At 20.8% G+C, this 17,558-nt stretch overlaps 1 protein-coding gene across 2 annotated transcripts in view; it reads left to right on the top strand.

Annotated features, from left to right (window-relative positions):
- The first annotated feature begins 1,150 nt into the window (after positions 1-1,150).
- The window catches only part of LOC117180859 (golgin subfamily A member 6-like protein 22), a 129,917-nt gene continuing 113,509 nt past the window's right edge, over positions 1,151-17,558 (top strand). For both annotated transcript variants that reach the window (XM_033373446.1, XM_033373523.1), the window contains exons 1-3: positions 1,151-1,227; positions 4,617-4,783; positions 13,786-13,946. In XM_033373446.1, coding sequence (XP_033229337.1) covers positions 4,637-4,783; positions 13,786-13,946 — 308 coding nt within the window. In that variant the 5' untranslated portion in view covers positions 1,151-1,227; positions 4,617-4,636. The remainder of the gene's footprint in view (positions 1,228-4,616; positions 4,784-13,785; positions 13,947-17,558) is intronic.

Raw genomic sequence — 17,558 nt, 5'->3', positions numbered from 1 at the left:
ATTACTTCGGAATTTTTTAAATCGGGAATTTTATTATTTGTAACATTTATTTTCCGGAAAATTTCTAATTCCATAATATTATAAAGTATTCGAGAATTTTATTATTTGGAAGTTTTCCAATTCAGGAATTTTATTATTGAGGAATTTCTCAATTTGAGAATTTTCCAATAAGGAATTTTCCAATTCGCTAATATTATAAACTATTCGGGAATTTTATTATTGAGGAATATTGCAATTTAGGAATGTTATATACTGGAATTTTCCAATTCGGTAATATTATAATTTATAAACTGTTCGGGAGTTTTATTATTTCGGAATTTTTTAAATCGGGAATTTTATTAATCGTAACATTTATTTTTGGGGAATTTTCTAATTCGGTAATATTATGAAGTATTCGATAATTTTATTATTTAGAAATTTTCCAATTCAGGAATTTTATTATTGAGGAATTTCTCAATTAGAGAATTTTTCAATACGGAATTTTCCAATTCGCTAATATTATAAACTATTCGGGAATTTTATTATTGAGGAATATTGCAATTTAGGAATTTTATATGCTGGAATTTTCCAATTCGGTAATATTATAATTTATAAACTGTTCGGGAGTTTTATTATTTCGGAATTTTTTAAATCGGGAATGTTATTATTCGTAAAATTTATTTTTGGGGAATTTTCTAATTCGGTAATATTATGAAGTATTCGATAATTTTATTATTTGGAAATTTTCCAATTCAGGAATTTTACTATTGAGGAATTTCCCAATTTGAGAATTTTTTAATTCGGAAATTTTCTAATTCGCTAATATTATAAACTGTTCGAGAATTTTATTACTTAAGAATTTGAGTATTTTTTAATTTTTTCATTCGTGAATTTTCCAATTTGGTAATATTATAAACTGTTCGGGAATATTATTATTTCGGAGTTTTTCAATTCGAGAATTTTATTTTTTCGGAAATTTATTTTTCGGGATATTTCAGTCGTCTCCAAAATTCTTGAACATTTGAATTCAGTAAATGTAAATATCAATTCATTAAAAGAACAAAGAACGAACCAGAAGACTCTGGAATTTGAATTATTTCCCAGAAGTCTGTGCGCGATTTGACGGTTATTTCGATTCCGCCAAATTTTTCATATTCCGAGGTAAACATCGGCAAAGTGAAGAAGTCTCTCCGATTTTTTATTATTTTCAGAAGAAAAACAAAAAGTGGAATCAGTTTTGATTGTTAGGTAAGTTGAAACTATTTATTTTCAATCATTTTTTATATAATTCCTAGCTTTTTTTAACAATAAAATGTGATGAATAAATATACGACTCAGAAAAGTTTTGTTGTGTTATAAAAGAATGTTTAATCTGATTTAAATACATAAAATTTATCTAAATCTTAGTTTCTTCGTGAAAAATTTGATTTTCTGATTCATAAATTTCCAAAATCTACTTTCTTTCAATTTTTTTTTCTTTAATAGATCCTGAATAGATCGATATGCGTATTAATTTTGAGGTTAGGAAGTTGAATAATTGCAAATTTCGACAACAGGTTACGACTTGTTTTTCGACAAGTCTGTCTGAACTTTTTGAGTATATTTTTGATCTTAAGATAAACCCAGTCTGAAGTTTTTGATAATTTTCTTTCCACAAAATTTTGAAAATTCCCGAAAAATAAAATTCCCGACACTGTTAAGTTCCCGAAAAAGAAAATATTCTATATTGGAAATTCTGGAAATCATAAAATTGTCGAAAAAAATCCCGATTTGGAAAATTCCTGTCAGAAAATTGCCAAATAATTAAATATCCCAACTAAAAAATTTCTCAATTAATACAATTTAAAAAATGATTTTATTTCAATAAAAATAATATGAATAAATTTTATTTTTTATTAACAATTTTTTTTTTAATTATTGCTTGAAATTAAAATACCAATAATTAAAAAAATATATTTCCGGACAAAAATATTTGGTCAAATGGAGAATTAAATTTTTTATTACCATTTTTTCTAATTTAAAAACAAATATAATGCACATTTTCAAACAAAATTATTCATCCAGAACTTTTTTTTCAATGATTGTTATTTTAAACTTGCAAAATACTTTTTAAAACTTTATAATTAAACTAAAACTGTTTTCAATCGACATATTTGATAATTTCATTTTCAATAAATAAGTAATATTGATTCAAAAACAATTTTTTAAATTATTTAAATTTGGTAATGTTTGTCATTATTTCTGGAACAACTAAAATCCCATGAAATTGGAAAATCATCGATATTATAAAATTTATGAAATATAAAAATTCCCAATTGGAAAATTCCCGACAGTTTTTAATATTACCGGATTTTAAAAATTCCCAAAAGAAAATTAATGAATTTATTATAAAATGTTCGAATTCAAACAATTAAAAAAATTGTTTTTCAAGCAGTATTATTTATTTATTAAAACTAAAATATCTAATATATGTATCGAATTGCTTTTTTTCAAGTGTAAAGGTTTTGAAAATTATTCCTTTTATTTAAAATAACAATGTAAAAAATGTTTTTCTGGATCGCATTTTTTAAATTTGTATACAATTATTGTTATTTTAAATTCAAACAATAATTTAAAAAACTAAGTACTTAAAAAACATTTTTTGATCAAACATTTGATTATTGTATTTTAAATAAATAAATAACGTTGATAAAAAAAAAAACAATTTTTAAATTTAAAAATTTTTAAATTTTTTTAAAATTTAAATTAAATTAAAATTAAATTTAATTTAAATTTAAAAATTTTAAATTAAAAAATTTTAATTTTAACAATAGCAGAATTTTTTGGAATAAATATTATTTATTAAATAAAAATACAATAGTGAATTATTTTGATCCAAGAAAAAATTTTGTGAGGACTGAAAAATAAAATTTTCGAATTTACGAAACTAGAAAATCCCTGTATTATAAAATTCCTGAATTTAAACAATGAAATAATTATTATTTAATAAATATGATTCATTTATTAATAATGCAATAATTAAATATTCAAACAATAATTTTTTAAAATTCAACATTTAAAAATGTCTTCTATAATCCAAATATTTATTTTTGTATATTTAAAAAAATAATTAATATTTATAAAAACACAATTTGTTACATTATTTTTATTTTAACTACAAAATGTCCTAATTATAACATTCCTGAATTTAATTCATAAAACCATTATTATTTCATAAATATTATTGATTAATAATACAATAATTAAATATTCGAACAATAATTTTTTTATTTTACATTTTAAAAAATCCCTTTGATTTAAATATTTTATTTTTATATTTTTAATAAATAAATAATATTCATTAAAAAAGAATTTTTTCAATTGTTTTAATTTTGGACTTTTATAACTTTTGGAGTTGTTCCTTTAAAACTAATTTTGCAAAAATAAATAAATATGATTCAACTGAAAAATGCGGCAAATTAAACTGCCTGACACTGTAAAATTTTAACAAGAAAAATATTCAAAATAAAAAATTACCGAAATTATAAAATTGCTAAAACATAAAAATCGCGAAATAAAAAATAAAATTTTCGGAATGATAAAAATGCCGAATTATAAAATATCTTACAGGTGAAAATTTCAGAATTATAAAATTTCTAAATTTAAACAGAAATTACTTAAAAATTCCAGGAAAATATAATTCCCGAAATAACAAACATACCGAAATATGAAAATCCTGAAATTGCAAATTCCCAAAAGTTTATAATATCGAATTTGAAAATTCTTTAATAATAAAATTCCTGAATTTACTAAAAATTACAGTAATCAAATATTTTTATCAAAGAGAACATTTTTAATGTTTAAAGTTTTATCAAATTTTTGTCTGAATTTATAATAACAATAATTGTATAAAAATTGTATAGTAAAAATTTTATTTTCAATTCAAAAAATTTAAAAAAGCTTTAAACTTTTTCGGCAATTTTCTGTCAGGAATTTTATTATTTGGGATTTTTTTTCTTAATCGGCTTGCGTATATTTCGGAATTTAATTATATTTTTATCACCATTTTTTTCCGAATATTTAAGAAAATCGTTTTCTGATTTTCAAAGCAAGTTATGATTTTTGAAAATTCGCAAAAAATGAGATTTTTTAAAAATCTTTAAATGAAACTTTTACGAGAATTTTCTAAGTCACGGAGAAATTCCTGTATGAACTTCTTGATGGAATTTTATATTTTAAGCTAAAACCAGTCCTAACTTTCTAATTTTTATTTCTATGTAATTATTAGTCAATCAACATTCAATTGCAAAATATATTGAGGAAATTCATTAAAAATAGTTAAATTTTAGTATTATAGATATGATATTCCGGCGGCACTTACCGACCGAGGGTAATTATCTGCTGTCGGTAACACAGCTTTGAACAGAAACTTGCTCAGCCGGTAATTGCGGCCATACTATCATAGCTATACTACTAACTTTTTTTTATAAAAATAAAAACTAATCGTTTTAAATAGATATTCAGTTTATACATTATTCCAATTTCTAAACAAAGCAATTTAAGTTTTCGATAATTTTATAAACTGTCAGGAACTCTCAAATTAGGGGGGTTTTTGGAACGTTTTTGGAATTTCCTTCAAATTGTAATGTATTTTTTAGGAATTTTTCGAAAGAGAAAAATGTCGCCTCGAAAAAATAAGCGCCCTAGATCCAGTTATAATGGTCAATCAGAAAAGAGTGAAACTCGCTCAGTTGATCAAATGCAAATTGATGATTCTCAAGCTGAAGGAGTTTCTTCCATTCTTGCGGAACTTTCTATTTCAATGGTACTTAATTGAATTTAATTATAATAAATTAAAAGCTTCTGGGGCCGTTCAAAAACTACGTCACACTGGGAAAAATATAAATGTGAATAATAATTTTTTTTGAAATGATTATAAAAATAGAAAATTAGTAAATTTAATTTACAAATATGTAAAGAATTTACACAGACTACACACCCTTTTCCTTTCTTGATAAAAAGTCATCTTTTTCAGTAAAAAATGGAATCTTCTCATTTGAAAGTTGAACGAGTTAAAAAAAGTAGTTCAAAAAATTTCTTTGTTCGTTGAAGATTCATCAGTTCGGTTACAAATTTAACTACTTTTTTGAAAATTAATTTCTTTTCTACTGAAAATTTAACTGTCCCATTTTTGGTCGAAATTTCTCTTTTTCAGGTAAAAATTAAACTATTCGGTTGGAACTACGTTTTTTTTAATTCATATTTTTTCCGTAGAGAATTAATTTTTTCGGTTAAAAATCATCTTTTTGTTTGAAAATTCCACCATTTGGCTTGGAAAATTATTTTCTTTCAATTTTCTTCGCTTCAGTTTATTATTTTATTTTATTTGCTTGAAAATCTAATCTTTTGTTAAAAATTCAACCATTCGTTTGAAAACGCATGTATTTATTTAAAAAATTGCCTTTTTTCGTAGAAAATTAATTTTTTTGGTTAAAAATCATCTTTTTGTTTCTAAACTCAAATATTCGGTTTGAAAAATTAAATTTTTTTTAACTTTCCGTTTTCTAGTTGAACATTCATTTCTTTAGTTGAAAATTAAACTGTGTTATTGAACATTTTTTTTTAAATTATTTTTTACTGGAAATTTAACTATTCGTTTTTGGTTGAAAAGTTATATTTTTTAGTTGAAAATGCAACTATTCGGTTGAAAATGAATGCATTTTGTTCAAAATTCGTCTTTTTCTTAGAAATTAATTTTCTTACTTAAATATCATTTTTTTTTTGAAAATTCATTTTTTCAAACATTCATTGTTTCAGTTTAAAGTTCATTTCTTTAGTTTAAAATTTAAATATTTTTTTAAATATTCTTTTTATTTTCTTTTTTTTACTGGAAATTTAAGTATTCGAATTTTGCTTGAAAATGTCTCTTTTTTAGTTAAAAATTCAACTATTCGGTTGAAAATGCTTTTCTTTTTCGTAGAAATTTATTTTCTGAGTTAAAAAATCATATTTATGTTTCAAAATTCAACTACTTCATTTGGAAATTTTTTTTTTTAGTCTTTTATAATTTCAGGTTAAGTTTAATCTTTTTGGTTGAAAATTGATCTATTTTGTTAAAAATTCATTTATTTTTTCGTTTTTCACTGGAAATTCTTGCAGCATTTTGTCGAAAATTCATCTTTTTATGGAGAAATTAATTTTCTTGGTTAAAAAATCAGCTTTTTGTTTGAAAAATCAACTATTTGATGTGGAAAATACATTTTCTCATTTCAATTTTCTTAACTCCTGTTTAATATTAATTTCTTTGGTTGAAAATTTAACTATTTTGTTAAAAATTCTACTTTTTTGTAGAAAATTAATTTTCTTTATTAAAAATAATTTTGTTTTGTTTGATTTCTCAAATATTTGGTTTGTAAACTTAATTTTTTTTAATACTTTCATCGTTTAAGTTCAAAATTAATTTCTTTTGTTAAAAATTTAACTATTTTGTTGAAAATTTCAATTAAAAAAAAAATTCGCTCAAAATTTGACTTATCCACTTTTGGTTGAGAATTTCTCTTTTTTATTTAAAAATTAAACTATTCGGTTGAAAATTCTTTTTTTTTTCATTCGTGTCTTTTTTCGTAGAGAATTAATTTTTTCGGTCAAAAATCATGTTTTTGTTTAAAAATACTACTATTTGGTTTTGAAAATTCTTTTCTTTTAATTTTCTTCGCTCCAGTTTAATATTAATTTTTTTGGTTGAAAATCTATTTTCTTAAAAATTCAAGTATTCGTTTGAAAACGCATGTATTTATTTGAAAAATAGGTTTGAAAAAATAGTTTAAAAATTAAATTACTTGGTTAAGAAAATTTTTTTTAACTTCTATAATTTCAGTTTACAAGTCATTTCTTTAGTTGAAAATTTATCTACTTGGTTGGAAATTGAGTTTTTTTAGAAATTAAATTCATTTCTTTGGTTGAAAATTTAACTATTTTTTGGAAAATTCCAATTTTTCAATTATTTATCTCGCTGAGAATTTAACTTATCCACTTTTGGTTGAAAATTCGTCTTTTCCAGTAGAAAATTGAAAATTCATTGTTTCTTTAAACTTTTCTGATTTTAGTTAGGAAATTTATTTAATTTGTTAAAAATTGAACTATTTTATTGAAAATCCGTTTTAAAAAATTATAACTAATCCACTTTTCTTAAAAAATTTCTCTTTTCCATTTCAAAATACTTTCATCATTTTAGTTTAAAATTAATTTCTTTGTTGCTGTTTTTTTTTCAGAATAAATTTATTTTTGTTAAAAATTCCTTTACTTGGAAAAAAGTTGAACTAATTTATTAAACATTCATTTTATTGTTTGAAGATTGCACTAAATTTCGTTCAAAATTCGTTCTTTTCTGGTTAAATTTTTTTTAAACTGAAAATTTAACAGTTTTAACATTGCATTGTTAGAAAATAATTTTTTGGCTAAAGATTCATCTTTTTGGTTAAAAATGTATCGTTTTTAGTTTAAAATTCAACCATTTGGATGGAGATTAATTTTTTTGTTAAAAATTCATGTTTTTAGTTTAAAATTTAACTATATTTGGTTGAAAAGTTACTTTTTTGTTGATAATTCCAGTGTTTTCGTAGAAATTTGTTAAAAATTCATCTTTTTTGGTTATTAAATTGGACTGTCTTATAGAAAATTCAGCAAATCGCTTAAAAAGTCATCCTTTTTGGTTTGAAATTTAACTGTTTTCTTTAAAAAGTCGTCTTTTTGGGTTGAAAATTCTATTGTTTTCGTAGAAAGTTAAACTGTTTGGTTTAAAATTTATGTATTTCATTCTAAATTTATCTTTTTTGGTAGAAAAATATTTTTTATGGAAAATTCAACTACACGGTTGAAAATTAACTTTTTTATTGAAAATTCATATAATTTTTGATGGTGAAAATCATTCTCTTTCACTTCAAATTTTACTTTTTTCGTGAAAATTCATATTTTTGTGTTTAAAATTCTATTTTCTTCCTAGAAAATTCGTCTTTATGGCTGAAAAATTCAAATGTTTTGTTGAAAATTCTTCTTTTTAGGTTAAAAATTCATATTTTCGGGCGAAAAATAAAATTTTTTTGCAGAGAACTCACCTTTTCGGTTAAAAAATTTAACAATGCGGTTCAAAATTTTTTTTCTCTTAAATGAAAAATCTTTCCTGGTTATAAATTCAATTCTTTTCTTGAAAACCTATCTCTTTTGGTAGACATTTGATCTTTTTTTAATTGAAAATTCAACTACTTGGTTCAAAGTTGAAAAACTTTGTCAAAAAAGAATTTTTTTATTGAATATTCATGACAACTGTTTATGGTTTTTGTTTGAAAATTCGACCATTTCGTTAAAAAATCAACTCTTTCGTTGAAAATTCGTCTCTTTTTCTTAGAAATTGAATTTATATTAAAATATGTTTAATTATTTAGAAGAATTTTTTTCTCTATTCCCATATTTTCGCCACAAAAATCACCCCATTTCGAATGTTTTAGAGTAGTTTAGGCTATTGTGAAGTCTGTTAAAAGAATTTGTATTTTTGGACGGCCCCTTTCTTCCAAACTGACAATTAAAAAAAATTAATAAATAATGAGGCGTAGCGTAAAAGTCAATGTTGAGAAAATTAAACTTTAGAATTATTGGTTGTATTAAAAAATCTTAAATTTGAAAATTAAATCTACAAACTATCTAATAAATTATTTTGAACATTAGGTTTGTTTTATAAGAGCTTTTTCCGTTGAAAATTAGCATTGCAAAACAAAATTTTTATATAGAATCATAAAGTTAGGAGAAAAACTCAAAATTTTTACCAAATTTTAGGCTTTTTTAGTTTTAATTTAATTGAAAATGAGTATTTTAAAATAAAAATCATCTATAATATATTTTTTAATTCAAAAATTATTAAATAACAAAGATTCTCATTTTTTCAACATTTTTGCCATTTTTTTAAAGAGAAAACTGTTTTTAAAACAAAAATTATTAGATTTTAAATGTTCATTACCTGTAAACAAATTTAGGTTACGTGACAGTGTTTTACCATAAAATCAGTATTTTAGAATTAAAATTATTATAATTTGAACAATATTTAGAATTCTTAAACAATTTTGTATTATGATTGTGTTTTTCGTGAGAAATTGGTATTTTCAATTAAGAAAATTTGATTTCAAAACCACGCTCAAATTCTAACAATTTTAGGTTATGTTTGCGTTTTACAAAAAAAATTGGTATTTAAAAACAAAAATCATAATTTTTTGGATATTTTTATAATTTTGGATTATGTTAGTGTTTTTCGTCGGAAATTGGTATTAAAAATTTTTTAAATTTGATTTCAAAAAAGATTGTCGAGTTTCAACAATTTTAGGTTATGTTAGGGGTTTACACAAAAAATTGGCATTTAAAAACAAAAAAAAAGATAATTTGAACAAGATTTAGAATTTTTTTTACCATTTTGGATTATTTTAGTTTTTTTCAATTGGTATTTTAACTAAAAAAAAAATATATATTCTTAAGGGCATGCGACACAGTGGAATTCCTACATTACCAACCTCTTTTTTCTATTGAACAAAATTTTTTTTTGAACCATAGAACTTTTTTTGTAAATCAAATATCGAACTCAAAATTTCAGGAGAGCATTAGAAGACATTATCCTACGTTTATGTACTGCATTTGAATCGAAATTTGGCCAAAAATATCAGAAATAATTTTTTTTTAAATTCCGATTCAAATGCAGTACATAAACGTAGAATAATGTCTTCTTATGCTCTCCTCAAATTTTGAGTTCGATATTTCATTTACCAAAAAAGTTCTATGGTTCACAAAAAAATTTTGTTCAATGGAAAAAAGAGGTTGGTAATGTAGGAATCCCACTGTGTCGCATGCCCTTAAGGCAACTCATAACTTTAACCATTTTTGGTTACTTTAACATTTTAAACCAAAAATTGGTACTCTAAACAAAAATCATTATAATTTGAAAAAGATTTAGAATCTTTTCCCAATTTGGGATTATTTTTAGTATTTCTCATTGAAAATTGGAAATTTGTATTTTTAATAAAAAAATTCGAATTTAGAGATAATTATTAAGTATTTTAGGTTATGTTAACGTTTTCCAGGATTTACACAAAACTCTTGGCATATAAGATAAAAAATCATAATAATTTGAAAGAGTTTTGAATCTTTTTACAATTTTGGATTATTGTTAGTATTTTGCGTCGAAAATTGGTGTATGTAACAATAATAAAAAAAGATTTAAATAAAAATTCAAAAATTTTAACAATTTTAGATTATTTTAGCGTTTTACAAAAAAATTTGTATATAAAAAAAATCATGATAGTTTAAACAAGATTTATAATCTTTTAACAATTTTTGATTATTTTAACGTTTTTTTTTTCATATTGATACATTTGTAAAAAAAAACAGGTTTGATAAACTATTAGGACCTTTTGATAATTTTAGATTATTTTAGCGTTTTACAAAAAAATTGGTATTTAAAATAAAAAATCATAATAATTTGAAAAAGATATGGAATCTTTTTACAATTTTGGATTACTGTTAGTATATTTCCTCAAAAATGGGTATTTTTGACAATAATAACAAAAAATCAATAGAGATTCATAAATTTTAGCAATCTTAGGTTATTCTAGTGTTTTACACCAAAAAATTGCTATTTAAAAACAAAAATAATGATCATTTGAACAAGGATTAGAATCTTAGGTATTTTTACTAAGGAAAAATATTTTCAAAACTTTTAACAATTTTGGGTTACTTTAGCGTTTTACACCTAAAATTGGTACTTCAAAGTGAAAATAATTATAATTTGAACACGATTACGGTTTTTTTATAACCATTTTTGATTATTCTAGTGTTTTTCGCCGGAATTTTATACTTTTAATGAAATAATTTGAATTTGGAGATTTACAATTATTAACAATTTTAGGTTATGTTAGCGTTTTACAGGTTTTACATAAAAAATCTTGGCATTTGAAAACATTTTGAACAAGATTTAGAATATTCTAAAAATTTTTGATTATTGTTACTATTTTTCGTTGAAAAATGGTGTTCTTCACAATGATAAAAAAGATTTTAATAACAAATCCAAAAATTTAACAATTTTAGGTTATTTTAACATTTTATAAAAAATTTGTATTTAAAAACAAAAGTCATGATAATTTGAACAAGATTTATAATCTGTTAACAATATTTGATTATTTAAACGTTTTTTTTCATATTCATGTTTTTTTTTAATACAAAAAGTTTTAAAGACTATTAATAGTTTTAAGAATTTTAGATTATTTTAGCGTTTTACACTTAAAATTGGTATTTAAAATAAAAAAATTATAATAATTTGAAAGATATTTGGAATCTTTTTACAGTTTTAGATTATTGTTAGTATTTTTCATCTAAAATGTGTATTTTTAACAATAACAAAAAAAGATTTCAATGACAATTAGATTTTTAAAAACAATTTCAGGTTATTTTAGAGTTTTACAACACAATTTGTATTTAAAAACAAAAATCATGATAATTTGAACAAGGTTTATAATCTGTTAACAATATTTGATTATTTAAACGTTTTTTTTTCATATTCATGTTTTTGTTAAAAAAAAAGTTTTAAAGACTATTAATAGTTTTAAGAATTTTAGATTATTTTAGCGTTTTACACTTAAAATTGGTATTTAAAATAAAAAAATTATAATAATTTGAAAGAGATTTGGAATCTTTTTACAATTTTGGATTATTGTTAGTATTTTTCGTCTAAAATGTGTATTTTTAACAATAATAAAAAAAGATTTCAATGACAATTAGATTTTCAAAAACAATTTCAGGTTATTTTAGAGTTTTACAACAAAATTTGTATTTAAAAACAAAAATCATGATAATTTGAACAATGTTTATAATCTGTTAACAATATTTGATTATTTAAACGTTTTTTTTCATATTCATATTTTTGTTTACAAAAAAAAGTTTTTAAGATTATTAATAGTTTTAAGAATTTTAGATTATTTTAGCGTTTTACACTTAAAATTGGTATTTAAAATAAAAAAATTATAATAATTTGAAAGAGATTTGGAATCTTTTTACAATTTTGGATTATTGTTAGTATTTTTCGTCTAAAATGTGTATTTTTAACAATAATAAAAAAAGATTTCAATGACAATTAGATTTTCAAAAACAATTTCAGGTTATTTTAGAGTTTTACAACAAAATTTGTATTTAAAAACAAAAATCATGATAATTTGAACAAGGTTTATAATCTGTTAACAATATTTGATTATTTAAACGTTTTTTTTCATATTCATATTTTTGTTTAAAAAAAAAAGTTTTTAAGACTATTAATAGTTTTAAGAATTTTAGATTATTTTAGCGTTTTACACTTAAAATTGGTATTTAAAATAAAAAAATGATAATAATTTGAAAGAGATTTGGAATCTTTTTACAATTTTGGATTATTGTTAGTATTTTTCGCTAAAATGTGTATTTTTAACAATAATAAAAAAAGATTTCAATGACAATTAGATTTTCAAAAACAATTTCAGGTTATTTTAGAGTTTTACAACAAAATTTGTAATTAAAAACAAAAATCACGATAATTTGAAAGACATTTGGAATCTTTTTACAATTTTGGATTATTGTTAGTATTTTTCGTCGAAAATTGGTATTTTTAACAATAATAAAAAAAATTTTAATTACAATTCAAATTTTCTAACAATTTTAGGTTATTTTAGGGTTTATGCCAAAAAAAAATTGGCATTTAAAAATCAATATGATAAATTGAACAAGATTTAAAATCTTTCAACCATTTTTTATTATTTTAATATTTTTTATTACTATTTTTACTTTTGAAAAACGATTCTAAAGGAGACTCACAACTTTTAATAATTTTAGGTTACGTTAGCATTTTAAACAAAAAATTGGTACTTTAAAACAAAAATCATTATAATTTGAGTACAATTTCGAATTTTTTAAATAATTTTTGATTATTCAAGTGTTTTTCGTCGGAAATTGGTATTTTTAATAAAAAATTAGATTTGAAAGATTCACAAGTTTTAACAATTTTAAGTTCTGTTAGAGTTTTACACTAAAAACCGGGTTTTAAACCAAAAAAAACATTCTATGTGTTTTTTTTTTAAACAAAAATCATTATAGTTTGAACTATATTTGCAATTTTTAACTAGATATTATGTTAGCATTTTTTTTCTGAAATAGGTATTTCTAATTTCAAAAATTATATTTTAAAAATTATATAAAAGCTTAAAAAAAAAATTTTTCTCTAATATTTTAAATAAAAATTCATTAGATTTAAAAGAAAATGCACAATATTTGAACAATAATAGTTTAATATTTTTCGTCGAAAATGGGTATTTTTGATTAGGAAAAATGATATATTTTTTCAGTTAATACATCAATTTCCATCAATTATTAAAATTATTGTCCTTGATTTTCTATTATTTTAGATTATACAATTTTAGGTAAAAAAAAACAAATCCAAAAATTATTATAAATTCTTCTGTTTCTTATTGTAAAATATAAAAACTATAATAAAATACAACATAAAAAAACACCAAGTACAAAATTTCTTTAAAAAATAGACAAAAGTTCTAATTTTCTATAATTTATTGCACTTAAAAAATATTAATATATTAATTTTTGTGAAATTTTCAATAACAAAAAGTACTCGTTTCATAATTTAGATCTATAACATTAACAAATTTCTCAAATTTGCATTTTACGCTACGCTCTTTTAAATAAATTGTACTATTTTAAAGAAAATTCTTCTTTTAATTAAATTATTAATTCAAATCAAATTTCGTAAAAATACAGATTGAGTCTAAAATTGAAGAAGAAGAAGATAATTATCGCACAAAATTGTTGGAAAAAGAAGCTGATTTCAAGGAATTACTTTACGACGAACAGAGAAGAGGTTTCGAAGAACTTACAAAACAAGAAACCAGTGAAGAAAATAATACTTGGGTCCAGCAACAGTAATATATTTAAATTTATATCTTATTAACTACAACAATCTACAAATCATACATTCGTTTTGGCTATTTTCTAAAAAAAATACATGAATTTTCAACGAAAAATCGAATAGTTGAATTTTTAGTTGAAAAATTAGTTTACACGAAAAATATTTAGAATGAATTTTCTACAAAATAGTTGTGTTTTCAACGAAAATTGTAATATTTGATATTTAAACAAAAAGATTTTAATTTTAAACATAAAACAGGTGAATATAACAACAAAAAAGACGACTTTTTAATAATACTTGAACTTTAAATTAAAAGAGTTTAATTTTCAACCATACCGTTGCATTTTTATAACAAAAAACAACCAAATATATATATTTTATTCCAAATAGTTGAATTTTTAACTTAAAATATTAATTTTCTACCAGGAATTATGCATCTTCAATAAAATATATAATTTTTTTAACCTAACAGTTAAATTTTAAATTTTAAATAATAAAAAACAATTTTCAACAAGCGATATAAATTTTTTAAATAAAAATTGACCTTATACCAAAAAAAAGAAGAATTTTCAACCAAATCAATATCTTTTCTACAAAATCGTTTAATTTTAAGCCAAGGGGATTAATTTTCTATTAAAATAGACGATTTTTTAGGAAAATATATTTGCAATAAAAAAAGGAATTTTCTGAACGAGGATTCATTTTTTATTTGAAAATATGATTTTCAAAGAATTTGCATGAATTTTTAAACAAGATGTGGAGTTTTTAACTAAGAAAGAGCATTTTTCAACCAAAAATAGAATATTTAGATTTTGAATTAAAAAAGTTAATTTTCAATCAAAAGAAAACGAATTTTCTTCAAAATAGTTGAATTTTCAAGCCAAAGAGATGAATTTTTAAAAAAACAATTGAATTTTCTACGTTAAAATTTTTATTTAAAAAAATGTAATAGTTGATGTTTAATACAAAAAAGATTTTTATTTCAAATAAAAAACACTTGAATATAAACAAAAAAGACCACTTTCCTAGAAAATACTTGAATCTTCAACTAAAGTAGATTATTTTTTAACAAAAAAGAGATTTTTTTCAACCAAGAGGATTAATTTTATATTAAAAATGACGAATTTTCAACAAAATATATAAATTTATAACCAAATAGTTGATTTTGCAATTAAGAAGATTAATTTTCTATCAGAAAAGGTATATTTTCAAGGAATTGCATTTATTTTTTAATCGAAAAGTTAAATTTTTAAACTAAAAAAATCAATTTTTAACCAAACATGGGAAGTCAAATTTTCAATCCAAAATTTTAAACTGAAAATTAAATTATTTTATTTTTGTTTGAAAATTGATTTTTTTCAGTTGAAAATTTCTGTTTTTTAAAAAGAAAATTAATCTTCTGGATTAAAAATTCGTCTGTTTGGTTAAAAATGAGTTTTCTTTTGGTGGAAGATTTACCATTTTAGTTAAAAATTTACTTCTTTTAATATAATTAAATTTATTTATAATTAAATTAAATTAAATAAAAATTCATAAGTTTCATTAAAAATTTAACTATTTCCTTGAGAAATTTTTTTAATTAACTTAAAAATTAATTTTTTCCTGATAATTTAACTATTCTATTTTTGGTTGAAAATCTATCCTTTTTTTTGGAAATTCATATTTTTTATAGAATATTCATCTTTTTGGATAAAAATTAATTTGTTTAGTTTAAAAATTTAACAATTTTTTGCAAAATATGTATTTTTCTTGGTAAAAAATAAATATTTTCTATTGACAATTGAACTTTTTGGCTGAAAATTCACTTTCTTCAGTTTAAGATTTATCATTTTTGTAAAAAATTAATTTCTTTAATTGAAAAGTTAATTATTCACTTTTTTATAGAAAATGGATCTTTTATGATTTGAAATTTAATCTCGTTTTTCGAAAATTCATATCTTAAGTTAAAAATTTTAATATTTGCTGGAAAATTATTTTTTTCTTTAAAAATTGAACCATTTTGTTTTTGGTTAAATATTAATTACCATGGTTGAAAATTTTAGTTTAGTTGAAAATTTAATTTTCCAAATAAAAAGTGAACATTTTTATTTTTGCTTGATTTATATTTTTTAGTTCGAAATTCTTATATTTTGTTAAAAATGTATTGTTTATTTTAGAATATTAATCTTTTTCGTGAAAAATTAATTTCCTTGCTTTGGAAATTTAACAACTTTGTTGAAAAAATGTGTTTCTTAGTTGAAAAATTATTTATTTTGTTGAAAATTTGTATTTTTTGTTAGAAAATTAATCTTCTGGGTTTAAAATTCAACTATTTGTTTTAAAATATATATTTTTTAGGTTCATTAATTAAGTGAAAATTGAACTTTTCTAAAAGAAATTACATTTTTTGGCTGACAATTTAATTGTTCTATTTTTTGGTAAAAATTTATTTCTTTTTTGAAAATTCGTTTTTTTTTGTTGAAAAATTAGTTTTATAACTGAAAATTGAAATTTTCTATTTGTTATTGAAAATGTGTTTTGTTGAAAATTCATCTTTTTTGGCTAAACATTTTTTTTTCTTCAAAATTTAACAATTTTGTTCAAAAGTTGTGTTTTTTAGTTGAAAATTCATGTATTTTCTTGAAAATTTGTATTTTCTGATAGCAATTTAATTTTTTAGGCTAAAAATTTAACTATTTCGTTGAAATATGTGTTTTGTTCATAATTCATCTTTTGTGATTAAAAATTCTTTTTTTTTGGTTCAAAATTTAACAATTTTATTGAAAAGTTGTTTTTTTTTTTTTAGTAGAAAATTCATGTATTTGTTTCAAAATCTGTATTTTTTGGTAAAAAAATAATTCTTTTGGGTTGGAAATTAAACTAATTATTTTAAAATCTTTTTTGTTTCGTTTAAGGGTCATTATTTTAAATAAAAATTGTATCTTTTCTGATAAACGTTTAATTTTTTGTCTGAAAATTTAACTGTTTCGTCGAAATATGTGTTTTGTTGAAAATTTATCTCTTGTTGTTAAAAATTCTTTTGTTTTTTGTTCAAAATTGAATAATTTTGTTGACAATTTTTTTTTTATTATTGAAAATTCATGTATCTTTTTCAAAATCTGTATATTTTAGTAGAAAATTAATCTTTTGTGTTTAAAATTAAACTGTCTATTTAAAAATATTTTTTGTTTGATCAAAGGTTAATTATTTTAGTGAAAAATTGATCTTTTCTGATAGAAATTTAATTTTGTTGGTTGAAAATGTATTTTATTCGTCTGAAAATTAATTTTTTAATAAAACATTTAATTGTTCTTTTTTTGGTTAAAAATGTATTTCTTTAGTCGAAAATTCACTTTTTTTGGTTTAAAAATTATTTTTCTAACTGAAAATTGAGCTTTTCTATTCTTTATTAAAATGTGTTTTGTTGAAAATTTATTTTTTGTGGTTAAACATTTTTTTTTTCTTCAAAATTTAACAATTTTGTTCAAAAGTTGTGTCCTTTAGTTTAAAATTGATGTATTTTGTTGAAAATTTGTATTTTTCAGTATAAAATTAATCTTTTGGGTTGAAAATGCAACTATTACTTCAAAAATATTTTTTGTTTTGTTAAAGGTTCATTATTTAAGTGAAAAATCGAACTTTTCTG

This window comes from Belonocnema kinseyi, chromosome 1, assembly GCF_010883055.1.
Source record: "Belonocnema kinseyi isolate 2016_QV_RU_SX_M_011 chromosome 1, B_treatae_v1, whole genome shotgun sequence".
NCBI classification, from domain to species: Eukaryota; Metazoa; Arthropoda; class Insecta; order Hymenoptera; family Cynipidae; genus Belonocnema; species Belonocnema kinseyi.
This window is presented reverse-complemented; position numbering and strand designations above follow the sequence as displayed.